General features: G+C 48.3%; 1 protein-coding gene across 1 annotated transcript in view; it reads right to left on the minus strand.

The window, feature by feature from the left end:
* CSMD2 (CUB and Sushi multiple domains 2) overlaps positions 1–27,901 on the minus strand; it is a 661,886-nt gene that overhangs the window by 304,113 nt on the left and 329,872 nt on the right. Inside the window, exons 7-10 of the mRNA XM_065872671.1 lie at positions 24,406–24,483; positions 19,126–19,213; positions 18,296–18,420; positions 9,008–9,129 (exon numbers count right to left, since the gene is read on the minus strand). Of these exons, the coding sequence (XP_065728743.1) occupies positions 9,008–9,129; positions 18,296–18,420; positions 19,126–19,213; positions 24,406–24,483 (413 nt within the window). The remainder of the gene's footprint in view (positions 1–9,007; positions 9,130–18,295; positions 18,421–19,125; positions 19,214–24,405; positions 24,484–27,901) is intronic.

A 27,901-nucleotide genomic window follows, 5' to 3' on the forward strand; every position in this document is an offset into this window, starting at 1 on the left:
CTCCCTCCACAACCCTCGGCTCCAGGCCTGCTTCCCTATTCCTCCTCAGAGCGCTTCTCTGAGCTCCTGAGGGCTGACCTTGGCTTCCCCTAACCCCTCCTGCCTCAGGATACTAAGGCTTCGAACAGCCTATTAGCTCCATGAAAGGAAGGGAACTCCCTTTCCCTGGGCACGGCCTGCATGGTGACTCCTGCCTGGGTCTTGCTGAGGGCCCAGGGCACGGCTGGAGAACTGGCTCTTGGGGTGGGGCGGAGGGGAGTCTGGTGGAAGGGCTGCTCTGAACCCTCAGGAGCTCAAGCAGAGAGGCCTCCAGCACCTTTTTGTTTGTTTGTTTTGTTTTTTGTTTTGTTTTACGCGGGCCTCTCACTGTTGTGGCCTCTCCCGTTGCGGAGCACAGCCTCCGGACGCGCAGGCTCAGCGGCCATGGCTCACGGGCCCAGCTGCTCCGCGGCACGTGGGATGTTCCCGGACCGGGGCACGAACCCACGTCCCCTGCATCGGTAGGCGGACTCTCAACCACTGCGCCACCAGGGAAGCCCCAGCCCCTTTAAGGAAGGTTTTCGAGGAGGTTGGGAAAGAAAGCCCAGGGGCAGAGACTGAGAACTTTCAGAGGTTCAGGAACTTTGGTCACTACCTCAGGTTTAACTTTGCTGGCTCTGAGAGTAGTAAGCCCTTCATCCATTCATTCACTCATTGGTTGATGGATTCACTCATTCAGTTATTCACTCAAGAGTCAATACGTCCTTGCCAGGTGCTGGGCTTTGGAGAGGCAATAGAGGAAGACAAACATGGCCAATGCCCTGAGACCTCACAGTCTAGAAGGGGAGACACACGGGTATATGCGAAACACAGCGCAGTGTGATGAGGGCTGAAATCAGAGGAACACGGGGATGGGGCAAATGCGAGGGGCACAAAATCCCGGCTGGAGGAGGGAGCAGGCTTTGTCTTCACGAAGAGAGGAGGGTGTGTGGGAACAGGCCACGGCCAGCTCTAGGGGAAGAGGAATGCCAAAATACACCGGGAGCTGAAAACAACTGTAAAAAGGAAAGGGATCAGGGTCAGGACTGGAGGAGGCCGTGGAAGGGTCCCTCTAGAGCCGCCCAGTCGTGAGGAATGAGCTGTGGGGGAACTTAGGGAAAACCTTTCTCATCACCAGCCAGCATCTGCGCGGGGCGCGGCACAGAGAGTGTAAGAGTGAATGTTTGCTCAATGCATAAGTGAGTGAACAAAAGGGCCAACACATGGGTTCCTGACGTTTGCACGAGAGAGTCATTGCTGACTGGACAGTTATTTCTCTGTTCTTCAGATCTACAAAGGGAAGAGTGACACTGATAATCCCCAAGGAGTGAATAATCAAAACGCTGTTATCTTTGGCTTTGAAGTTCATAAAATGCGCTTTCCTCTCCCTCTCCCTTCCAGGCCCCTTCCTTCTTTGCATCCTCATCGCTCTCCCTCCTGTATCTCTCTCTCCTGCCTGCCTTTTACTTCTTTTCCAGCACAGGTGGATTAACTGTCTTGATCAAATCCAGCGAAGATCATATGCAAATTGACTCCTATGTCTTGAGTTCATACTGAGAAGCTGTGAAGGGAAGGCCGATGGGCGCCAGTAGGGGGCACCGACAGGTCTGGGTTTCAGTCCTGACCAGGGAAATTTCATCAGCCACATCCTTCCTGAGGCTGAGCTGAAAGGTCCTAATAGGAGGAGGCTCTGGGGCCCAGCTTGGGCGGGGCCGTACCTGAGGAGCTACCTGACCCAGAGATAGGTCTCTTCCGTCAGTTGTTCACGTATTCAAACATCTGCTGAGCTCCTCCTCTGTGCCGGGCACTGTGCTAACTGCAGGAGAGATAAACAACATGCCACTCCTGCTTTGGGGGCTCTCATGAGCTCTGGAGGAAAGGGATTCCCAACACATTGCAATGTAACATGCATGCAAACGGAAGGGGCTGATGAAGTGCTGGAGGAACAGAGGCAGGACTCAGACCTGGTGGAGTTAGGAAGGCTTCTCTGAAGAGCAGGGATCTGAACTGTGTCTCAAAGATGGGTAGGGATTTGCCTGGAGGAGAAGGGAAGGCACACTGGGATAGGATGTGCTGAACGGAGTTCTTAAAGGGCCAGCTGTTTCTGAACCAGGAGTTCAGTGTGGCTGAAGCCAGGGCTGCCCGAGGGGAGGTGGGTGGGAGGGCCTTGTGTGCTTTGCTGGGAGGGAAGGGAGTTGTTATTTATCACATACACCAGGTTGGTCAGAACCACCAGGATGCTCTTTAAAAATGTAGGTTCCAGGTTCCCATCTCAGACCCACTGAATCAGATCTTTGAGGAAGGAGCTTTGGAATTTGTGTCTTTAAACTTTCTCCAGGTATTTCTGATGATTGACCAAATTTGGGAAATGTTATTGTGGGCAGAATGACTACAAAAGCTAAGCTAGCCCATCTGGCCAAGGCGGGGTTCGCATTTCTCCAGACCATCCCAATCAAAGGGAGGATGCAGAGCTGTGTACCTAGTAGGCCAGCATCACGTGCTCTGAGCTGCCTTTTCTCTTTTCCCTGAATCTTCCCAGCTTCTGGGAGGATGCTTCCAGGAGGATGGACCAAGGTGGTTTTAATTGTTTTATTCTTAGTTTATCGAGGAGAGACATATCCTTCACCTGCCTCTGCAGTGAGACTGTCAGTTCTTGTTCCCACAGTGCAGAGCAGCACAGCCCATGGCGCTCAATCAAGGCTGGCATCTTGACATAGATTCTCGGCCATTCCCATGTCGGACCATTTTGGGGCCTTGTTTGGACCTTCCAATTGCCCTTGGAGGCCCTAGTCACTGAAACATTGCCAGCTCCCTCTCAAGCTCAACCAGGAGAGGTCCTACAAGGGGGATGAAATGGCAGGAAGGGTCCTCATGCCCACACACATACAGGTACTAGGGATGTGTAATCATTCCATGATTATAAGGAGACCTACTCTACACTCCTGCGGGCAAAACTCTCAGCTCCTTCTCATGACAGCATTTTTCTTCACCTGCTCATTGTGAAAGGAGCCCCTGCATTCTCAGTCCAATTTGCCTCTCACTCGCTCCAGATCCTTCACTCACCATCCTCTTTCTCCTACATCTTCATTCTCTTTCTCTGTGCTTGTTTTGCCCACAGCCTACAAACGGGCTCAAAATCCCAATATCCTAAACAAACACCCTAAGTAGCCCAAAGCTTTCTGTCCACCCGACCTCCCTCATGTGCCCTTTCTCCTTCCCTCACTTCACAATTAAGTCAAAAAGGCTGTCTACATGTCTGGCCTCTTGAGCATCCCCCCCTCCCTATCCATTCACTCCCCATCCCACTGCTGTTTCTGTCCCCCAAAGCTCCACTGCAAGGTCTTCTTCCAAGAATAAAGCCAACAGTCTCTTTCCAGTCCTTTTCCAACAAGACGCTTCTCAGCGTTGCCATCATTAGACACATCCTGGTTGGAAACTCTTCCTGCTTTTGCCGCTTGATTTCCCTCCTACCACGCTGACTGCTCCTTCTCTGTTTCTTCCACTGGATCTCCTTCATCTGTAAGGACTGTGTTCCCAGATCCATTCTAAGTCTTTTCATTCTCTTTGCTCTCTCCCGGAAGGGTTATCCATTCCTTACGCTTCTGTTCCCAACTGTGTGTTGACGAAATGACCCCCAAATCTCTCTCTTGAACCCAGATTTATGCAGTCTCCAACCAGTGTATCCAAATGTCATTGGATGAAATGCAGGCACTTCAAATGCACACGCTTCCCTCTTGACTGCTGCCAAGCTTGTTCCTCTTCTTGTATTTCCTTTTAAAGCCACCGATTGGTCCACGTCAGAAAACACTGAGTCATCATCTATTTGTTCATTGAATAAATGTTTACTGAGTGCTTACTATATACCAGGCACTATGGTGGTCACTTGGGACACAATGTTGAATGAGACCTCTCCTTCTCCCTCCATCTCACGCCCAGTCAGCCATCAAGTCCCATCCCATTCCCTAAATTCCTCTTAAATCTGTCTCCCCACTTCATGTTTCCAAAGCCTTAGTTGATGACCCCAGATTTCTTACTTGGGTAACTGCTTCAGCCTCCTAACTGGTCTCATTCTCCCCAGTTTCCCTCTCTAATAGCTCTACTGATGTCAGAGTAATCTTTCAAAAATTCAGACCTCCCTCCTATTGCTCTGGTTCAGAAGAAAGAATGGCCCTCATCCTTCCCAAGGCTGATCCCAGTGCTACCAGTCCCAACCCCTCCCATCTATTCTGAGACCTTGTTCCATCCAGTAGCACAGCATAGCTGCTGAAGTTCATGGGCAATAGACCCAGGAAGACTGGGTTTAAATCTCAGTGCTGCCACTTGTTTCCTGGTTATGTGCTAAGAGTAAGTTTCTTAACCTCCAACCTGTCCACGATTCAGTTTTTTCATCCATCAAATGGGTCTTTTTAAAACCTAATTAATTGTGCTATGAAGAGGATGAAAGAAATTCATTTACACAGAAGGCCTAGCTCAGTTCTTGGCACATGACAGGCTTACAATAAGAGATAGCTATTATTGTTATTACCAACAGCCTAACACTTCTACCCTTAAAAATCCGTTTCAGGATAAAACTCAAGCCTTTCTACCAAGCATGTGTGTTCACCGTGACCTAAATCTTTCCAGCCTCATCTTGATATAGGCATGTTGAATTATTTTCAGTTCTAAGAGACTGTTCCAAACCTTGGTGCCTCTGCACATGTATCCACTCTGAAATACTGATTTCTAAGCCTACTTATCCTTCAAGACCCTGTTCAAATGTCACCTCCTCTGTGAAAAGTTCCCTGACCTTCCAGGTAGTGGCTCCTTCCTAGACTTTCCCAGCGCACTCTAGCCTCATCTCCATTAGCACCTATCCAAACTCTGGCTTTCCATTTACTTACATGACTTCTCTCCTATGCACACGCTCCTGTACGGGACAGAGATCATATCGTGGTCAATGAACGAATAAATGCTCATCTCATAAAAATTATTGTGAACTTGGAGAGGCTGCGATCTTTGCTGAAGGAGATGTTCCCAAAGTGACCAGACAAGCAGTCCTTGGACACACTTGTATCTCTCCTGTGGGCCAGTAAACAGGGGTAGGAACACACTATGCATTTTCCCTGCTATTTGCAGGAAGACAGCTCCGAGTCTTCAGTCTAAGACTTCGAGTTTCTACTCTTACACCGTCCTTTAGGCATTGTATGCTCCCTGGCTGTCTTCCTGGGTGGTGTCAGTAAGGAACTCCCTTCAGCCTTTCTGGGCTCCCCTAGCACTACCTGAAGCCCAGTAAGAACCCATGAAGCTGCTAAGAACACCCTTCTGAACAACTTGACTCTGAGGGAGTGTCCTTCAGAGGGGCTGGCTTCAGGAACCCAGGTTGGAGTGACCTCCTGCAGGGCATGTGGGGTAGTGACCAATATAGGGCCATTGACCTCCACACACCAGCCAAGGCTAGGCCTTCTGAGGGCAAATCAAATTGTTTCTCAGAAAATTCTCATGCCTTACCTATACTTCAGATTCAAAAGCAAACAGAGATAAGCATTTTTAACAATGCCCAAGAAAGAGTCCTCTAGTCGGCAACTTAATAACTTCATGGTAGTAGGTCCTTCTTCTGGTTTAGCCTCCATTTCCACCCTCATGTGGCTGAAACATCCTTCTCCATTGACTAGGTTCATCATCAAATGGTTTGATAAAATATGAATCTTTCTTTGTAAAATGCCTTGCAGAGGAAATCTGTTTCCAGTGTTCCAAATATTATGGTCCTAGGCACTCTTGAGCAAACCATTTAAAAATGTTGAGTAAAATTTAAAAAGAAAAAAAAAAGCTTTTTACAAGTTAGTAAGTGTTATGAACTGAATTATATCCTCCTAAAATTCATATGTTGAAATCCAAACCCTGAATGTGATGGTATTTGGAGATGGGGCCTTTAGGAAGGTGATTAGGGTTAAATGAAGTAATAAGGGTGGGGCCTTAATCCAATGGGTTTGGTGTCCTCAAAAGAGGGGAGGAGATACCAGAAAGTTTCTCTCTGAATGTGCACAGAGGAAAGGCCACGTGAGGACACAGTGAGAAGGAGGCTGTCTATGAGCTGGGAAGAGTCCTCACCAGAAACCAAATTTGCTGGCATCTTGATCATAGACTTCTATCCTCTATAACTGTGAGAAAATAATTGTCCCTTGTTAAAGCCACCCAGTCTCTTATATTTTGTTATGGAAGCCTGAGAAGACTAGTATAGAAAGAATTCTCTCAGAGTCTAAAACCCAGTCAACGTAGAGATACAAAATGTGATTCAGAGCATGAAGCTTTGGCCTTGAGTGCATTTTTAAAAACTGGTGAAGTAGAGCTTTGGTTTTCAGGGCCTTGTGGAGAAGAGGGAGAAGGAGACAAAGGTCAGGGTCCACCAAAGTTAGGGACTCTCGATGACACCCCTGAACAAAGCTGAGCTAGTTAAGGCTGCACCCTTAGTGTGAGGATGAACTAGAAATAAGCCTACCTTCCTTCTCATACAGCACTGCTACCCTCTGGGTAGATCTCGAGGCTGACTGTTTATCTCAGACCTTGACACTGAGTGAACAGCAAACAGAAAACTTCCCCTGAGACTCCATCATGCTAAATCTGTCTTCACGTGGGTTTTCAGCCTTCAGATTACTTGGGTGGTTTGAAACCTTCATACTGAGAATTTAGTCTGAAGAGGTCTGGCTGGTAATGCCCCCAGGCACTGAGCAGAAGCAAACACACCAGCTTCTACCCAGGTCTCAAGGAATTCCCACAGACAAAGTTTATGATTCTAACCACACAGTCAAAAATTACAAAACAAAGAAAGAAACATGGTTCTGGGGGCAACAGGTGAGAAACAACAGGCAACAGAGTGAAACTTGCGAAGATTTCATATACTGGGATTCATAGACACAGAATATAAAATAAATGTGTTTAACATATTTAAATAACTTAAATATATGTAAGGAGCAAGAGATTATAAAATTAGCTCAAAAAGCACCTAAAAAAAACTAAATAGGACTTCATAAACTAAAAATAATGATATTTGAAATTAAAATAAATCTCCAGTGAATGACTTCAATGGAGGTTAGACATAATGGAACAGAGAATTATTGAACAGAATGAGAGAAAATGATAGAAGTCTGCCTTGTCAGACTTCCAGAAGCAGAAAAGAGAGAGAATAAAGGAGAAGAGAGAGAATAAAGGAGAGACAACAGTCGAAATGACAATGGCTAAAAATTTTCCCAAACTGATGAAAGATGCAATCCGTAGATTCAAGAAGCTTAATGAAATCAAATAGGATGAATACGAAAATATCCACAACTAGACATATGACAGTGAAACTGTAGAACACCAAAAACAAAGGTAGGATAGAAAGAGGAAAAACTCCAAATCATTTTATGAGGTTAACAGTATTTTGACACAGAGATCTGGCAGGCGTGTGTGTATATGCATGTGTATGTATGTATGTGTATGTGTGTGTGTGTGTGTATAATATATTCTATTTTGTTATATATATAATACATAACAAAATAGAAGCAAATTCACTATGCAAAATATTAGTAAATCAAATATAGGCATGTTTAAAAATGATAATACTAAATGACCAGGTTGGGTTTATCTCAGGAATGCAAGGTTGGTTTAACATCAGAAAAATCAACCAGTGGAATTCACCACACAGGAGAATAAAGGAGAAAATCATATGATTATATCAATAGATATAGAAAGATGCTTAATAAAAGTCAACATCCATTCACAATAAAAGCTCTTAGCAAACTAGGATTAGAAAGGACTACAAATTTAAGAAAAAGACTTCAGCAAACATCATACTTAATGGTGAGGAAGTAAAACATTGTGTTTAACACTGAACAATGGCAAAAGTGCCTACTTTCATCACAATGGTTTGACATTACACTGGAGATTCTAGGCAGAACATTGGGGCAAGAAAAAGGTTGAAGAAAAGGTATAAGATTGAAAAGGAAGAAACAAAACCATCATTCCTTGCAGATGATAACTGTCTTATGTAGAAAACTCCAAAGAATTCACAGATAAATTATTATGGAATAGCTGCTATATACAAAAATCAAAGTATAAAAATTAATTGCATTTCTAACCACCATGCAAGAAAAAGGCAGAAAATAAAATCTTAAAAGATATGATTTATAAAAGCAACATCAAATATATCTAGGAATAAATATATTAAGAATTGTACAAGATTTACAATGGAAAAATGACACAAGTTTACTGAAAGCCCTTAAAGAAGCCCTAAGTAAATACAGATATAGCATATTAATGGACAGGAAGACTTGGTCTCATAAAGATATCAGTTCTCCAATTTATCTGTAGTTTTGGTATAATTAAAATAAAGATTGCAACAGGTCATTTTGTGGATCTTGGCAAGATACTTATAAAATTTATTAGAGAACAAAGGGCACTTCACAGGAAAAAAAGGCACTAACTCGGAAATAAAGATGTGAAAAGATGTATATAGCAGTGCAAAATGATACACGACAACACAGATAAATCTTAAGGACATAATTTTGAGTGAATTTGATTAACACTATATACAACATGATTATATTTATATGAAGTTCAAATGCTGGCAAACTAAATATTTTTATGGATACATACTTATGTGCTAACTATAAAGAAGAGCAGAGGAAAAATAAAGCACACAATCGAGGTAATGGTGACCTGAGGGATAGGGAACGGAATGAGGTTAGTGAGGGACACACATCACTAAGATATCTGTGTATGTGTGTGTGTGTGTTTTTTTTTTTTCTTGAGTGGGGAGATGGCTACACAGGTGTTTGTTGTATTGATGTTCTTTATAACTTATATTTTACAAGTATGCTTTTTATCTACTTGGTATTTAGTAAAAACAATTTTTAGTAATTGTCTGCAGAGAATCTACCACAACCAAGTTCTGGGTTTGAAATCCCTGGTAGAACAACTGTCCCCAATCCAGTCCTGCCCATAGGACACTCCCCATCCTCCCCAAGAGCCTTACCTTGGCAGGGTTGAGTGCTGTGATGATCCACACACAGTGTGCATTGTTGTCATACTGAATGGGGAAATTAGGGGAGGTGATGATGCCTGAGGGGCCTCGAAGGTGGGCATCACACATACGGGCTGCAGAGAGGAGATGGAAGACAAGCCTTTTAGTTTAGGTTAGGATGAGTTCCCATCCCCACCTCCCACTCCCAGCCCAGAAGAGACTGAAGTTTGTACATCCCACCCCAGATATAACTTCCTACTTCCTGTTTCCTTCCCCCATGGTTCTTAGCGGGCTCAAAGGAAGTCACAGTTCCCCAAACACTGGGGGAGGAGTAGGCCCCACATGCCTTGACCCGCTGCTCTCTAGGCAACGATGAACTTCCACCGTCAGGCTAAGCAAGCCCCCTACCCTGACATCACTGTTACCGAGCAGCACATCTCTACCAAGAGGGTGTGGGCTACTACACACCTTGACCTCAAGCTAGGTGGACCCCATGCACCTATGGGCCTGCTAAACTGCTCTCCTCCCGCTCTGCTGACTTTTCTGCATTCCCCCATTTGCTCTCAGGCCTCCTGAAGTAGAATCTCAGGGTGTCCTTGTCAAGGCCACCCCACTAGGTATCAGAATGTCTGAGCCCAAGGACTTTGCCGGGGCCTCTGGCTCAGCCCGGTGCCAGGCACCTAGAGAGAGTGATTTCAGGGACAATAAAGTACTTCCCCACACTTAGCACGTGCCTGAAATAGGCTTTTGACTAGAAGCATAAAGATTCAAGGTAAATTAGAAGTGCTCTCCTCAAGTAGATATAAAGTGTTATCAATCACAACTTAATCTAATTAAGCTCTTTAAAATAGCTTCTAAACTAATTAGATTAAGTAGTGATTGATACCAGTTAAGGTACTACATTGTATCTAGGTGTTTGCCTTCTTTAAAAACGTGTTCTTTAGTTCCAACCGCTTCATTCTTCAATGTTAGCGCTCAGCTATTTTAATAAAGAGTTCTACGAGCCTGTTCTGTTGCTGCCCACATGGCAATTTATCTTAATTGTAGGCAAAGTGCCTAACGGTAAAGAAATAGTGAGCAAACTCAACAAGACTAAGTATATAAAATGAAAGTGGTGTCAAACCGGCTTTCCTCTGATGGGACAAAATATCCTAGAACCCCTCTCGGCGTGTGGACAGGGCTGTGCTAAACCTTTCCCAGGAAACCCTTCCTAGGAGGGCCTGGGGAAGCAGGCTCCCCAGCTCTGGACATAATTAATCTCTTCTCATTTCACACACTCATTCCTGTGCTCATTCACTCCCACATATACTGAGAGCCTATTAACAGGCCAGGCAGAGTGTGGGGAGAGAAAAGTGTCTAAGACACAATCCCTCTTCTCTGAAGGGCCACCGGCAAGTGGAGGGAACAGATGTGAAAAACAGTTACAACTGAGTGGAGTGAGTGTTGGCAGGGGTTACGTGCAAGAGACCCGGGGTCAGAATTGCTGGCTCTCCCAAGTCCTGCACCTGAAAGATCTTCTCATCCTGACCTCAAATGTCGAATCAGGTTTGAACAAAGCCCTAGGGGAACCCCCTCCCGCACTCCCCTCCCGTGCATCTGATTGCTCCTGTAATACCGTGCTGAGAAACACTGATAATCACTGATTCCACTTGATACAACTGGGCCTGAAGGCGGCACCGCATGGGGAGGAGAGAGCAGGCTGTGGGGTTTACCAGCTTGGCATTCTGGGTTTGAAGCCCACTTGCTGTGTGTTTAAGTCTGGTAAGTTAGAAAACCTCTCTGATTCTACTTCATCTGTAAAATGGGACTAGTGATATTGCCCCACCGAGGCATGGTGAGGATGAAATTCTATGAGATTTTTGGATATGAAGGCTCACCAAGGATCCGGGACATTGTCAATATTTAACAAAGGGAGGCTGGGACTGTCAGACTCTGATATTATGTTCATTCCATCTCACTATCCCCAAGATTTCTCAAGGCCAGGGATCTTTATTCTACCTTTCCTGAAGTTTCTTTATAGGATTTTTTTTTCCCATGACCACACTGGAGACTGACACCATCACTAAACAAATTAGAATAAGGTCATCAAAACCGAAACCCTGATCCCAGCCCACCTTTGCAAAGAGGACCTGTGGATTCCGCATGCTAGGCCTGCAGGGGATCCTGAGAAACCTCTACCAGCACGACCTGTACACCTGTTCGGGAGACTCAGGTTTTACTGCCAAAAGCCCTCAGCTTCAGACTTACTTTATCCTGCACTTGTTTCCAAAAATTAGATGGTATTTGCAGTATGTTGAAATGTGCTGGAGATAAATTAGAGAGAACAGGTCAAAAAGGCATTTACCACTTTAAGGGCTTAGAGGGGTTTAATTAAAACATTACAGTCTGCAGCTAGTTAGCCTGGAGCACCTAAAAATAGGTTCAGAATGGAGCATCAGCTCCTTTTTTCCTCTGCTGTCTGGTTAAGGTCAGGGGGTCTGCAGACAGACAGACTTCTCCCTGAGCAGCCAGCAGCCGGGATCCCACCAACAGATGGATAGCTCATCGCTGTGACCCACAAGGGCTGGCGAGATGGCTGAAGCTCAGACAGTGACTGAATAAATGAAGAAACACATATTTATGTTTCTCTGTTTGCCTTTTCCCATCAAATGCCTTGCTGGATAGCTTTCAGGAGACTTTTCCAGGACCTTCCATGCCCAAGCTCTGCTGCAAAGTCCCATTCTTCCTCTGAACATCCTACACCATATAACAGGGGCAGCATTCCAGGGGACTTCAGGGAGATATCATTTAGACCCACCACCAGTTCTGGCATCAAAACAACTTGGTACCAGAAAGGGAAATGCTGCAGGTGCAAGTCCCTCTGGTCTTCTATCTTCTCCCCAAATCTTATTCCCACCCTGCTCCATGCTGGCTTCCCTCACTTCTCCTACTACTGACCTCCCTCCTCATCCTTTCCTTTCCACAGTTCTCTCTCTAGAACCACCTCCTGACCACCAATTCTAAGGCAAACAAACTCTGACTTGTAGCTGCAACGTCTTTCAGAACCTCCTCCTCCAACTCCTGCCGTGCGTGAAGCCCATCTCCCCCTCCTGGGTCCGCAGCACTCTGCAGTGGAGAGCTTTCTCCTCCCCGCCAGTGTTTTGTTCCACAAACAATTGCTAACCCCCTGGAGGAAGTCTTCTCTGACCTTCATCTGTATCTCACTCCACTGACACCAACTTTCTCTCCACCATCAGCTCCCTGTCTTCTCGTCCATCCTTACCCAGCTTAGATCCCATGGTCCACCATTATGATCATTTTCTTGCAAATTCACCTAAGTCCCTCGCTCCTTTTTCCTTTAAATGATTGCCCGAAAGACATCAATTGCGGATGAACTTCTCCACCTACATTCTCTAGCCCTGCCCCCACGCAGCAGAGCTTTGCTGGAGAAAAATCACATGAGTAGGAAGATTGGTGTCACTACAAATTCATGATCGCCCACCTCAAAAAGTACTGGATATTGTCCAGCAACTCGCCATGTAGCCCTATTAAGCTCACTCTCCCACTCTGCTCAAAGACCCTTTCACGCCTCCTGCACGTCCCTCAGACCTCTCACCTTTCCCCTTGCCTCCCCTTACTCTCAGGTGATGACCTTTCTTCAGTCTTTGTGGGTGGAACAGAGGATATTGGGCAGGCGTGCCCTCTCTCTCACCCCCCAAGTCTGCAATCCTGTCTGCTTATGTGCCCATCTTCTTCCTTTCGCTTCCAACAGAGGGATGGCTCCTTCGCCTTTCAGAGGTCAGCGCCTCCTCCTGAGATCAGGTGCCCCTGCCCAAGGCCAACCATGCCCGTGGCCACACCCAGGGCCCGTTGTTCTGGGACCCAGGAGAGTCCATCTGTGAGATCTTAAACTCCATCACCCTGCTCCTTTCCCCGCTGCCTACGCATCCAGCAGAGTGACTTTGGTCTCGATGCACCACCTGCTGTCCTAAACCCTAGGTCTCTCCAGACCCCTGGCTCCCTCATTTCTCGCCATCTCTCCATCCCCTCCTGACCCTTCTTCCTCACTACCTAGTCTGGACCTCAAGACCCTCACCAGCAGCTCCTGTGACACTCTCCTATCTGCCTTTGATTAACCATCTCTATTCCTAATCCTGGGTGTCCGGGGGCTGCCAGGAGAACCATGGCACCACCACAGACTTTGTGGTTTGCCATTGTAATGGAAGCTTTGGCCCAAGTCAGTCCTCTCTCTTGTCTTTGTTCCATTTCCTTGACAGTTCCTTACAGGGGCAATTTCAAACATCCACCTCTTAGTTGAGCCACTTAACCCCAGAGGCTGCTCTCCAGTCTTTGTTGTACTCGACCTCTCTAAAGTGTCTGACCCTGCTGACCCTTCTCTCTCTGTGAAACTCACATTCACTGGCTTCCGTGATGCCTCTGGCTCTTCTCCTACCTCTGCGACTGATCCAACTTATCCATTAACTCCCTAAAATAGTTGTTTAAATCTGGGCAAAGAACATATAATACTTTGCACAGTTCCTGCCAATTTTCTGTGAGTTCACAATTAGATCAAAATAAATGTTACCAAAAAGTGGGGGCAAGGGGGAGGAGAGGTTGTTCTATGTGGTTCCATCTAGTGTATTTACTCCAAATTGGTGTCCAGGTGCAATTTTCAAGTAGAAGTAGGACAGAGCCTTTGGACTGCGGTGGAATCCCAGTTCAAAAGATTAGCTTTGGGCCTTTGGGCAAGTTGGCGGACCACTCCAAGCTTTAGCTAAATATAAAACATGGATGTTGTCTCTTTCCTTGTAAAGAAATTATAAAAAATGTTACTGTACTGCTTTTTACAAGTATAAATAGCTTAATAAATGGGAGCTTTACCATTAGTACATACGTATAGGTAAGGGGCTCAGGGAGCAACGGTGCATGTATTCTAGTGAAGCCAGTACATCACCCAGGGGAGAATAACTACAGAGGAGAGGAGAGGAAGGCGGGGGTAGCATGGGGGAGGGATGGGGGTAGGGGTGAGGGAGTGGAGAAAAGAGGAGGGGAGGGAGATGAAGACAAAACTCTGAACAACAGTAGTGTTTAAGGGGGAGGCCCCGGGAAGCTGACCCAAGACGGAAGACAGCCACCTGTAATTTTCACGGCATTAAATTAAACTTTTTTGTGCAATATTTCCCACATTTCACTCCCACCTTAGGAGAATGAGCGAGAAGATTCAGAGCATTTCAGTAATTTGCCCTGTGCCATATGGTATGTTACTAGCAAGGTTGGAACTTGAACTTAGGTCTCTGCGTCCTGAGTCTGGTGTTCTATTTACCACAAAAGCTCTTATTCTAGGAAGAAAAATAATGTACGACTTTCTGTTGATGATCTACTCTGTGACTCGGTAACTGTATTTCATCTGGGGCTGGTACTCCATCCCTATCCCCTGTCAACACCAATTTGTGGTCAAGGAAACCAGATCTCCTGGTTGTCAATTTGGTCCTCTTCACTCCACCAGTGGTTTACAAACCGTGTTCCCCAGAACCTCAGGGGTTCCCTGGGCGTGGCTTCGCGGCTGCTGGAAGTGGTGAGAAGGGGGCAACTCCAAATCCCCCGCCCCTACTTCATTGAGAGAAGCTCCACAGCGTTTATTTTATTTATGGGGCCTCTGCAAAAGCTTTTTAAAAACTATTGGGCTCCCTATGTGAAATAAGTTTGACAAGCCCTATATTATACTGCCTGTATCTGGGCCTGAATAGAATTAGTTTATCGGGATAACAATGTTTCATGTTGTCCTCAATTCCTCAATTCCAAAATCAAAATTTTCTAGTAGTTAAATGAGAAGCTTATTTCTTCTGGTGGGAAGGGAAGAAAGAAAAGGCCTGTGAATATCTAATTTCAAATTCCAAAATGAGGGCACGTTCCCCAATTGTTCATTTGTTTCAATCACTGATTCATTCAGGTTGTCCTCAAACATTTGTTGAAAACCTATCATTTGCCGGGTCCCATGTTTTGGTAGAATTAATTGTGTGGAAAATGAATGTTTAAAATCAAATCATATTTTAAATGCATTAGAGGAAAAATAATACTACTGTGTGTGGCGGTGAATCCTTCTCAGACTATGATCTTTTGGTAACCTGCTTATTAGGGGAGCTACCGTGGAATTCAAAGAGTTTTGTCCCTTTCTATTTTTAAAGTGGGCTTCATTTAAACTCTCTGTTAAAAAAATCACAATTAGAATAGTGATTCTGACTAATTAAAAATAAGAGATTTTAAAAGGAAAACTTTCAAAGCTGCCAAAATTAAAGAACCCTCCCTTGAATTTAATATCTAACTCAGCCCTTGGCCTTCAGGGAAGTGTCGGACAGATCATCCAAGTCCAAACCCAGCAACCTTTGCTTTTCTCTTCCTCCCTCACAATGACCTTGGGAGAGGGAAAAAGAGGGAGAGAGTGGCAGGAAGGTGAACCTGCCCAGAGCCCCCTCTCAACCACAGCTAGTGCTGGTCACTTTCTATAAAATGGCTTGTTTCAATTTGGCAATCACTAGGCACTGGAGGTTTTGTTTTCCCAGTTCACAGATGAGGGCCCTGTGGCTGAAAAAGAGGAAGGAAGCCGCCCAGGGCCAGCAAGCCAGCAGGAGGTAGAGTTGGTCTCTAGATCAAAGTCTGTGGGCCTCCCAAGGCGCGTGATTGCAACAGGATTGGACAGGACAGTGAGGAAACAGGCTTCTAAAAGATCTGGGGCCACTAGAGGCTGAGGGTGCGCTCTGAGGCGCGGGGAAGCTATATCCTGACAGGCCTCAGTTGTTTAGTTTAACCTACACACGCTGCACACGAGCCTCACAGATACGCTGGGGTCACTTCTAAATGAGGCCTTTCATGTGCACTGTCTCCTCTAGTTCTCGCAGTAATGTCATAAAGCAATGCTCTATAATCACTGCCTTTTATCAAAAGAAAAGAGATTCACAGAGGTGAAAAGACACCCGGCTAAAAAGTGGTGATGGTTGGATTTGTACTCAATTCTGTCTGGCTATGTCTTCTGTGATTTCCCCTCCACTTCCCAGGGGCAGAGGATGGGATGAAAATGGATGTGAGAAAGCTCGGCCCGATGCTTAGTCAATAGTGTGGCAGAGAATGCAGAGTCTAGTGGGTCAAAATCATTGGAGGGACTTGGCTGGGGCATACAACATGTCTGGAGAAAAAGACGAGCACATCACTTGACTGTGAACTTTCTTCTGAAACACCAGCCCTTCCCCACCCCGGGCTTATTCATGTAAACAACCACCATTACTAAGAGAACAACCTGCCTCCAATGAAAAGGTCTTGCGGAGAGATCAGATCCCACCACCTCCTGAAGGCATCCTTGTTCTGGCTCCTCAAAAGGAATTTTGAAATGACAGACAGGCAAAGGGAGCCTTGCTCCTCAGACCTGATAATTCTATGCCTGTCTACTCAGCTGGTGTCTTGGTTCCCCAGAAATGGAGTGCTGTGCTATTCAATTATTCACTTATTAAATCATCCATTCAACACATGCTACTGAGCACCTACTATGTGCCTGGCCCTATTCAAGGCAGTGAACAAAACAGACGTCCTTGCCCTGTAGAGCTCACATTCTAGCACAAGGATGTTTGCTTTCTTGTCCGGCACTTCCTAATTCATAAAGTGTTTCCATATCTACAACTCCATTTGACCCTCACATTAACACAAGATGGGTAGGGTAGGAGCCATGACCTACATTTACCAGTAAGAAAATAAGCCCAGGGAAGATAGGGGCTTTGCCAAATTACCCATGGCCAGCTGGTGGCAAAGCTGAGAGTAATACCCAAGAATTCTTTCATTTGATTTTTTTGTGTGTGTGTGTGGTACGCGGGCCTCTCACTGTTGTGGCCTCTCCCGTTGCGGAGCACAGGCTCCAGATGCGCAGGCTCAGCGGCCATGGCTCACGGGCCCAGCCACTCCGCAGCAAGTGGGATCTTCCCGGACCGGGGCACGAACCTGTGTCCCCTGCATCGGCAGGCGGACTCTCAACCACTGCGCCACCAGGGAAGCCCTTTTGTTTGATTTTTTAGAAAAATATTAGTTAAGTGGAATCTTTGAAATAATATAACTAAAATCAGTGGGGATGCAAAGCACATTATTAATTGTGGATCGTGGCCACCTCAAAGGTGAGTGAGAATGAATTAATCTAAGGCTTATTTGAGAGAGATTTTCATGACCCTCTTCCAGAGCGCTTATCAACACAGTAAAAAAAGGGAGTGGGTCTCAGCTCCAACTTGCCCCTTCCTCAGTGCAGCAGTGATCTAAGTTATTTACCCTGGACGCATCTTACTCTGCATGAATTTCATCTTGATGCATGTGCCTGGAGAGAGACAAAGAATCTCCTTCTTAAACTGGAAGGATCTGGAATGTAACTTTAGTGGGCAGCACACTTTCTCTTCCAAAGCGTCACTCAAAAGGGCCACTGCTGTCTTTGTTTACAAACTCTAGAGTGATTCCTTACTTTCGTACCAAGAACTCTTGAGTCTCGGTCATGTATGCAAACAATGGAAAAAGAGAGATGAATGCAGTGTAGGACATGAAAAGCTGTCTAGTGGTGCCCTGCGAGATGAGGCCAGGGGCTTCTCTACCATAGAAGCAGCTGCTGTCCTGTCCCAAAGAAAAAATACACGCAGGTCTCATATTTTAAGATTATTTGGGGGATGGGGACTTGGCCAGCCCAGCCTTGGTTCTTTTGAAACCTGGGATGGCAGGGCCCCCGAGAATAAGACGTCCAGGTGTGAGGTTAGAGGAATCCCACAGAGAGGCCTTTTGAGGTCATGGTCCCTGTTACTCCTGCATAGCTCAGAGCATTCTTTCAGAAGTGACAGGTCTGTTTATTGCTGAGTATGTGGAAAGACACAAGGGCATTGAGACGGAGGGTTTGGGATGTCTGTGTGCTATAATGGAAGGATTCAAGGTGACATGATACAAAGTGACTTCCCTTCCCATCTAGGTGCAGCTGTAATATCTTGGTGCAGTGGGCCAGAAACCTGCTCATGTGTGACTCCCTGACTAGACTGTCAGGTGCAGGCAGGGCAGGGACCGTGCCTCTCTTCCCCAACTCTGTTATCTCTGCTATCTCCTGCTCTTCTATAGGCCTGGATACAGAGGAGGTGCTAAATAAATGTGTTGGGTTCATTAGTAAATGGATGCAGAATCTGAGGTGTGGGGAGCAGCGAGAATGAGATGAGCCAGTCTGGATGAGAGCCTGGACTCAGGCATCAGGAGCTGGGCTCCATCCTCCATGCCCAGCCCAGCTTGCTGGCCAGCCTCCCTTTCCAGGGGCACCCTCACCTCGGCAGACCGGCCTGTGGTCACTCCAGGCTGCAAACATGTCGCTGACTTTCATACAGGTGATCCGCTTGGACCCTTGCAGGTCATAGCCCTCGTTGCAGGTGAACTGGACGCTGGATCCTAACCTGGGAGACAAGGCGTATCTGTGAGCTCCACCCCTGGGCCTGCCAGGTCCCCCCTGAGTCCTTCCTAGGTCCACAAAGAAGCACCATGCCGAACTTTATTTCTCCTCTGGCCCTTAATCTCCGCTCCACCGTTTATCACTTAAAACCTCCATTGGAAGGAACACCTGCTCTTCATCTTCTTTTTTGGACCGTTTAATGGTTTTAGGATTGAGTTAAAAGGTGACTTTGTGTGCAAAACAGCAATCCTCTGAGATAAGTATTAGGACAATTGGGACAGCTAAGAGTGGGTGGATGATACCCATAAACTTTCATGAAAGTGGAGGATTATGAGAAGATGCCTCGATTAGAAAAGTTAGAAACTTTATAAAAGGCACTGTCTCGGGGCCCTAGGGTGACCTAGACTATCGGAGATGTGAGCTGCCTGCTGGCACGTCATTCCTGATGATGGCAGCCCTTTGTACCCTGGGTATAGGTCTGCTGGGTGACACTGGCAGTCTACGGCCCTCCCTTCCCCCTTAAGGTGTGGGTACTAGTCCCAGGACTGGACCAAGAGAGAATGTTAAAGGCCAAAGCTCTTCTCCAGGAAGTGATTCTGTATCCACATGGTCCTCTCCACTCTACCTCCAGGAAGGCCAGTCCCTGTCTTCCCCCCAACCAGGCCATCGCACCCTTCTTGTAATAAGAACATTCCCAAACAGATCTTACCTGAAATCTGAGCCTAGTCTTTTGCCCCTTTCAGGTATGCCAGGGTCTGGACACATATTATGCCCTTGGGACACACCAACCTGAGTTACTACAAGGCAAAAAACAGCACATACAGAGATGGATCATCACAGGAAGAAACCAGTCGGGGCAGTGTCGCAGGGTGGGAGGTGGACGCAGAGACAGAAAGAGGCCCTGCTCTGCTGGGGCCTGTGGGGTTGCTGGGGTCTACTGGGCTCGGGTTTCCCGAGTGTGCAGATGGGGAGCTGCTTTTGACAAATTCCTTTGGGAGCAAAGTCCAAGTGAAATTCATCAAGAGCGTGTGGGCTCAGAGGCACCCCAAACCAACAGCCATCCAGTTCGTTCCCTTATCCTGCACCAGCGGCCAGAGGTGGACAGTCCACAGCCCCCGGTGACCTCCCCACCCTTCCAATCTGCTGATGGCGGCTGTAGATGAGATGAGCCCCCCAACCTCAGCCCCCAATGGAGAAATGACTCAAAGAAAGTTAAATAAAAGGTGGATGTGTGGTCAGAAACGGTAAAGAATGTAAGAGAAAGCTGCAGTCTGAAGTTCAAAGCAGGGACTTGAGCTCAAACACGGATATTTCTGCTGAGAAACCTCTTCCCATCGGACAGTTCTCAATGCAGAGTAAGCGGTAACCAGAGCATCCCCCGCCCATGCCGCTCCCCGAGGGCACCGAGGTAGCACCTGCGGTAGTTCTGGCAGGTGCTGTGATGCCCTCACGTTCGCCAACACCAGAGTCCTGTTTTTAAAAGCCACGTGCACAGTCCTCTAGGTTAAAGGAGAAGCTTGGTCAAAGGGCGGCGGATACACACAAAGTCAGTTTTCTCCCGTCTCCAGTGGAGAAGGTGGAAACCCTCCGGCCCCTGCAGTTCATTGTTCTTGAGATGCTGTGAGGCTAGAACTCCCTTGCACCTCTGGAGTCCTGGCCTTGGCAACGACCAGGAGCCAGAGTTCCACTCAAGCCCTCACCAACCCCACAGTCCCAACAACCACCTCTAGACGAGGGATGACAGGGAGTCTGGAGCAACGTTCCCTGAGTTGGCCCATTTCCCTCTCACCCAGTCAATGTCCCACAATATGAGCAACGTGCTCCATCACTCACTCACTCACCCACTCGTTCCTGCACATGATACACAACAGGCATTAATTGAACACCTACTGTATACAAGACCCTATTTGGATACAGTGGGAAATGCCAATGTCAGGTATAAGATATGACCACTCCACTGTCCTCAAGGAGTTACACGAACTATGGAAAGAAACTACAGAACCACAGCGGGGAGGTGATGAAAGATACAGCTAAAGGGAGGTTCAGAGAGAGGACCCATCTCATATTGCTGAGAGAAGCATGGAAGGCTGCCTGGAGGAGGCAGCATTTGACATGGATCTACTGAGATAGTGGGATTTAGATACATGATAACAGAGAAATGGTATTTCAGGCAGACAGATGGGCCCGGGGAGCAAGGTGGAGACACGGAAACCGAAGTGTAAGTTGTTCGGTGTGCCAGAACAGGAGGGAGGGTATGAGTGACATGGAGGAGTGAAGGTGAAGTGTCAGAGGTCAGACTTTGAAGGGTCTCAAGTCTGATCCTAAAGACGATGGGAAGAGTCCTGAGTGGGGAAGGGCACTGTAAGATCTGGATTGCTCAGAGGGAGGCCAGTTACTGTGAAATGAGTTAGAAAGTTTTGTGTTCATTCAGGTAAAGGACAACAAGAGCCTGGTAGTGGGAACAGACATGAAGTGATGGGAATGGACGTGGCAAAGAAAGAGTCTTCAGGGCTTGTGGAACAGCAGGGCATAGGAAGAGGGGGCAGGGGACTTCCTGGCCCAGGGATCTGTGAGGGTGCAGTGAGTTGATGGAAGTGCAGCAGTGGGGAATCCCATTTTTGACTCAGTTAGTCTCATTTCAGACCTGAGTTTGAAGCTCATTCCTACTGTCAGAAACCTGTCCAAATCTCCAGGGAGCCCCGGGTGTGGCTGGCCAAGGGAACCTGGGCATTTGGATAGACTGAGCGCTCAAGCCAGAGACCGGTTACTCTCTTGGTTGTGTGGTGACGAGTACAAGGCCTCTTGGGCAGCCTCCTTTTCTCCAACATTCCACAGTGCCAGGCTCAAGCCAGTCGCTCCCACTGGACGCTCGTCCCCTACTCCCATCCCCTTCCTTGCCAAACCTCTATTTCTGAAACTTTCACATCCTCAACTAAGCTATGTCAACATTCCCCCAGTCCTGGACCCTTCAGGCTCGGCTAATAAGACGGAAGCGCCATCTCCAAAAGCAGAGCAAGCCCCTGCCTCCTGGGGCCTCGGTGTTTTGCGAGCAGCGGGGAGGAAAGAGAAAACTGGGGCTTCCAGGATCCCCAGGGGCAGGAGGGAGAGAGGACCCCTGAGATGTACCTGCGGGTCCATCTGTTGGCAAGCCAGACTCACCGTGATCCATCCCTACTGAGGGTTTCTGAGCTAAGCGCCCACCTTCTTTAGGCCCTGCCTACTCAACCCTGTGCACCGACCACCCCCATCCAAAGGCCCTGCTGACCGCCACATGGGAACCACACACCACCTTGCAGCGTGTTAAGAATGCAGATTCTTGCCTCCTTCTCGCGCCCTTTCGTTCAGAGCTGACACTGCTCAGCGTAGCATAGAGGAAAGCTGACCAATGAGGATGTGGCTGGACGGGAGAGCTGACCAATGAGGATGTGGCTGGACGGGAGAGCTGAGGCCACGGCGAAGCCCACCCACCGAACCGCTGCCTCTGACATGTTTGGCAAACCTTGCTGTGTCCCCTTTAATCAGCCAGCCCGAAATGAGGCTCAGGCGCCATCCAGGAAGTTGCAAGCCCAGCGGTGAGCAGCTCATACCCCCCCCAGTGCCCTCTCTTCCTGGGAGGACCGAACAGGTGATGGCATCCCCGTATGAGCCTTCAAGGCTCCCCAGAAACAAGCAAACTCAAATCCCAGTGAACAGTTTACTGTCGCAGTTATGGAGGCAAAAGGCTTTTCCCCTTTCTTTCCTGAGTTCCAGCCTCCCCTGCCTATTCAAGACCAGCCAGTTGTGCTTGTAGCATGAATTTGCTCTCGGCTGCAGAGGGAAGAGACTGGAAGGTGATCCTTGCCCCGGTCCCTATGGTGAGGAAGAAGCCACACGCGTTCAGAAAGACAATGCCTTCTACCCAAAGTGAAGGGAGCCACAGACACACGGGTGGTCAGAACCAATGGCCGGGGGCCCATGGTGCCCACAGACTGGTAAAGGCAGCAAGTAGGATCCAGGAGATGTAAGCGTGGCCCACTCCTCCCCTGAAGTTCAGGACATCTGTCCACAGGGAATCTGGGCAGAACACAACGGGCCAGACCCCTGCAGACATTTGGTGACCTGCCTCCGAGGCAGCTTGAGTCACACACCCATTCCTCCCTGAAGGAATCCCAGAAAGGAGACCAGTATCTTGTTGGAGAGAAATGTATACTTTTTCAAAGAGGTTTTGAATTTTTTTATTAAAATAGGGTTTCTTCATCTTTCTGAGGGAGTTTTTGGTACCTCTGAGAACTAATGAAAACCACAGACCCTTCCCTTCCACCCCAAAATGCACCCACAACATCACATGTGATTTTCTAGCGAGTTCAAGGACCTCCTGAAGTCCTAGGTCAAGAAGGCCCATCTCAGATCCAATGAGAAAGGGAGGATAAGGTTTTGCATCCCCATTCTACAGATGGGGAAACCGAGGTGTTAGGGCCTGGGGTAACACAGTTACCTAAGGACACAACTGGGAAAGAAACGTGCTCTCCCAAGTCAGAGCAGTTTCCTAAAAGTTTGCCTGTGGCCCCAGGGCAAACTCTGAAGTTGAATTGTGCCTGCCTCGGCTCCTCCGGTTTCCTGTGGCTGCAGAAAGAAAGAGCCTGGGAGGGCTCGCGCCATGTCTTGAGCCTTCCCTGCAGACTCCTGACCTAACCCTCTGCTCCTTCCTTTGGCTCCCCAGTCAAGCACAGAAGCAGGGCCTTCTGGCTGCCCTCTGCCATCCAGGCCACTTGTGGCACGGTGACCAGACAATGGTCCCCAGAGGCAAGGAGTGGTACCTGTCTCCAATTGGAGGACTTGAAAGACCAGAGAAAACCCACAGCCAGGCTCAGTTTCGTCATGGCCTTGGGACCAAACTGCCTCTCCCCGCGCTGCTCCCTGCCACCCAAGCACGGAGCTGTGGACCCACCCATGGCCTCTCTCCAGCAATTACTTCCAGCACCTCAGCAGAAGGGAGCACATGGAGGTGAAAGAGGAAAGGAGAGGGTCAGCAGGGAGCAGAGACAGAGAGAAAAAGAGGGGGAAGCAGATAGGGTGAGGGAGGAGGAAGGAGAGGAAAGTGGAAAGAGGGAGGACGAGTGGAAGGAGACAGAGAAGGGCGTGAGAAGCAGAGAACAAAGGGGGCAGAAGGTAGACCAGAAGGACAGGTGTTTGGGGGACCAAGGGAGGCTCCCTGCCGCCACCTCCAGAATGAAAACGGAGCATTTCTTGGAAAAATCTGCTCTGCTTTCAAGTCCAGCCTCCTGGAGTGGCCCAGAACCTTTGGGAAATCCTTCCTATGCTCTAGCTCAAAAGCCCCTTAGCACAGGCTCTGATCAGGTGCTTCTGGAGTGACATTCCAGACAACTGCCCAGCATTGGACATTCTCCTTTTGATCTTTCAAACATCAATGGCAGGAACATGTTTCCATGGACAGAATTTGCCCCATGTCCAAGCAGGGAGCCCCCAGCACTCCCCCATCAGCTCAAGAAGCAGGACACCCTCCCTTCTATTCCATGTTTTGCCCAGCCAGGTCCATGGACCCCGGTGGAAGGTTCTAGGCATTCCCCTCTCTCCCCTTCCCCCAATCTTGTCTTGGGAGCTGGAATCAGGGACTTGAAGCCTCCAAAGTCCCGGCTGGAATTTACTGACTCCTAGACGAGCCAGATAAAGGATTGTCTTAGCAGGTGGAAGTGATTCAAAAGGAAAAAGAAAGAAAGAAATGTAGCAGTAATGACTCCCTGGACTGCAGTTAGAGTGGGAAGTGAGGGAGAAAGAAGAGGCAGGAGGGGAATGGGAGGAGGAACACGAGAAGACAAAGGGCAGGCCCCGGGGCTGCTCACTGGGCACCAGGTTAGTGTCTGCACGCGCAGACCCGGGCGGAGGGAAGCCGGGCCGAAGGGACATCGGCGCAGCAGCATCTGGCTTCCCCGCGGTCACAGCGCCAGCGGCTCTGGCCTCGAGCGAGAGGCCTGGCGGGGCGGACACTTACACACAGACGTCTTCTGGCTGTTATCTTTGCTGGGCATCAGCTTCACGCCTCGAGACTTCAACTCAATTTGCTTCTTGACTAGAGAAGAGGTGAAAGGAAAATCAGGCTTAGTTGTCATATGGGACTGGGGATGGGTCCCTCTAGAATGATCCCTCTCTTAGCTTGGGACATTCCATGGTGAGTCAAAGCCGGAAGCCCCTCTGGGCAGGGATATACTAAGGGTAGCGCTCAAGTGCAACAGGGTCTCAAACACGGAGAAAGAGCTGCTATCAAGGCTGGCTCTCTGGGGTGACCTCCCTGCAAACCGGTAGTGAGTGTCCACATGCGAAGCCCCGCAGCCCGCCCTCTGCGGCTCTGCTCTCCTCCCGATCCGGTCCTGGCCAATTTCTGGACCAGCCCTGGCCAGGTGTGTTGCATTGCATTAGGGCCCCAAGTTGTCACCCTCGCTGTAACCACAGCTGTTGCAATGAAATGTGATTGTAGTCCTTCCTGTTAAAGAGGTAGAGTATATTTCCTCACCCCTTGACTTTGGGTTTGGTCATTATGGAGGCCTTGACATGTCCAAAGACTTGAAAAGTGCCTGCCAGATTAGGCTTGCCCACTTGGATCTCTGCCGTCTTTGGGAGAAGACATGGCTGGTCCTGGGAGGATGAGAACATGAGGAGCAGGGCCCACCATCCTAACCGAGCCCAGCCCACACCAGCTGACCTACTGTGAGCAGGGACAGCAGAGTCCGGGAGGTCACTGGGGTATGGTCTGATGGATTGAACTGGGTTTTGATCCCAACACTAAGTCCAGTCCATAGCTCATCAGGACTTGGCCAAATAGCATACAAAGGGCCCCAGAGCCAGAACTCCACAATTCCAAAGGCTATTCCTCTGAATCCATCAACCTCCTTTGGGTCTGAGTACCCCTATGCTCCAAAGCATTGTGCTGGTTGCCAAGGGATTCATCCTGTCTCTGGTTATATGGCTTGGTTTATCTGTCCAACCCCAGAACCCCCTGCCGGGTGGCTCAGTCCCACTCTTACTGGAACCAGCAGCGGTAACAACTGTGACCAGCACTTCCTACGTGCCAAGCCCCGGGCTGAGGGCCTTACAAGTTCTTTACTTAAATCAGCATCACTGACCCCTTTCTTTCTCTCACACCCACACACGATCTATCAGTAAACCCTCCCAAATTTATCCCCAATGCACTTTCTATATCTGTATCTCTGGTCCAACTCTCCAAGACTTCTCCCTTTGTTGCCATGGCCTTCCATCTTCCACACTTGCCCCCATCTAATCTGTTCTCAACACGAGATCCAGAAGGATCTTGTTAAAACACAAGTCAGACCAAATTACATCTCTCCTCAAAACTCTTCAGGGGCAACCCAACTCTCCTATCGTAAAAGCCAAAGTCTTTAAAAGGGCCTGCCCAGACCAACGGGCCCTCTCTGTGATCTCTGTGACTCCATCTTCGACCTCAGTCACTCTTCTCCAGCCACATGGGCCCCCCTCATATTCCAACAATACACCAGGCATGCCCACTTCAGCCTGCCAGTTCCCTAGAAGGCTCTTTCCCAGATATCTTCATTACTTGCTCCCTTTTCTCCTTGAAGCCTTTGTGAGAACACCGCTTCCTACAGCAGGCCTTCTCTGACCACTCCACTTAAAACTATACCTCCAACCCCAGCTCTCCCTAACCCCTACCCACTTTACCCCTAACTCTCTCATATGCATATAATTTTCTTAGTGATTTTTGTCATCCTACGTTGCAACGTAAGCTCCAGGAAGACAGAAATTTTTGTCTGTTTTGTTCATTGCTCTGTCCTCAATGCCTAGAATAGTGCCTGGTTCATAGCAGGTCCTCAATAGTCATTTCATTTGGTCCTTATATATGTTCAACAACCTTGACCGGTACTTATTATACCTACTTGATCGATAATAAAATTGGGGTTCACGATGGTTTAAGTGATTTATTGTAGGTCACACAGCCAGGAGGCAGCTGTGCTCTTGGTGGGACCTCAGCATCTTCTCTTGTGACCTGTCCCCAAAGTTATCCCAAGGGCATGGTCAACCTTCTTCAGCATCTGTCCCCTCCCCAGCTCAGCCCCTGGAGACTCAGATATTCACTCTGCACTTGAGATAACATGTCAACCCCAGAACTAAAGCCCACAGTGATCAGATGTGCAAAGGGAACCAAGTCCGAGTATTCCCTCACCCCCTGTCCATCCCCGCTCTGCCTATATCAAAAAGCTCCCCAGGGCTTCCCTGCTGGCGCAGTGGTTGAGAGTCCACCTGCCGATGCAGGGGACACGGGTTCGTGTCCCGGTCCGGGAAGATTCCACATGCCGCGGAGCTGCTGGGCCCATGAGCCAAGGCCGCTGAGCCTGCGCATCCGGAGCCTGTACTCCACAACGGGAGAGGCCACAACAGTGAGAGGCCCGCGTACCGCAAAAGAAAAAAAAAAAAGCTCCCCAAAGGTTGGGCCCTCAGCAAGCTGCTGTCTAAGCTGAATGCCTGACAAAATTCAGTTACTTCCACGGAGTCACCACTTCCCTCGTGCATTCAAATCCCTTTTATAAATGTGCATTACTCTCCATGTGTATCCAGTAGGAAAATTTCCAATGAACACTAACATGGGCCCATTATCAAACAGAGGGTATTCATAGGGAAACATGCATTATTCAAGGCCAGCTAATAACGGTGAGGCAGGGGAAAAACGTCCTCTGATTCAACATCCCTAAGAGAACAGGAAGGGTCCCAGCACTGCGAGAACAATGCCAGCTCTTCTCCCGGGTGCCCCACCAATGGGCAGGGATCAGGAGAGGGGCCTCTAGGACCCAGTGCAGCCCATCTGAGGGCAGGTCTGGGAAGATGGCTCAGGGCATCCGGAGAAGGAGGTGAGTCAGAGTCTTCCCAAGCCCCTTGTTCAGGTTCTGGTGTCCACTGGGGGAGGGGGTGAGGAAGGGGGTCAGTGCCCCGTGGATGCCATTCCCAGGGGCAAACACTGCTTGGGTTTTCGTTGTAGCTGCTGAAGGGGGACGGTGAGATGCAGGTGGATATGAGGGGGTGGTTAAGAGGAAGTCCTCTTCCTCTCTTCTCAAGGTTGCATTAAGAAAGAGGCTCCTGCCCCTCCCCCATCTCCAGGCCCCAGAGGGAATCCTTCCAATCCTGTCTACTCGGTCCTCTCCACGAAGGACTGTCTAACCTGACTCACCAGTGCTTAATAGTCACTGGATGACGTCATGATGCCTCCCAGCAGGAGCTAATTCCGTTCTTCCTCTTTTGCACCCTGCTACTCACCACAGGATGGAGTTTGTTAAGGTGATGAGAAAAACTGGTTGAGAAGGAACCTGAAAAGCTAGAGGGGGCTCCTTAACTTAGATGCAAACTTTGGGACCGTTTACCCCTCTGAGCCAGGTCTGAGAGGCTGTGTCACCCACGCTGTTGGTGGGTCCCCACATTAGCTTGCGAAACGCGGGGGCCACAGCTCTGTGGGCAGGGGTTCCTCA

This window comes from Phocoena phocoena, chromosome 1, assembly GCF_963924675.1.
Source record: "Phocoena phocoena chromosome 1, mPhoPho1.1, whole genome shotgun sequence".
NCBI classification, from domain to species: domain Eukaryota; kingdom Metazoa; phylum Chordata; class Mammalia; order Artiodactyla; family Phocoenidae; genus Phocoena; species Phocoena phocoena.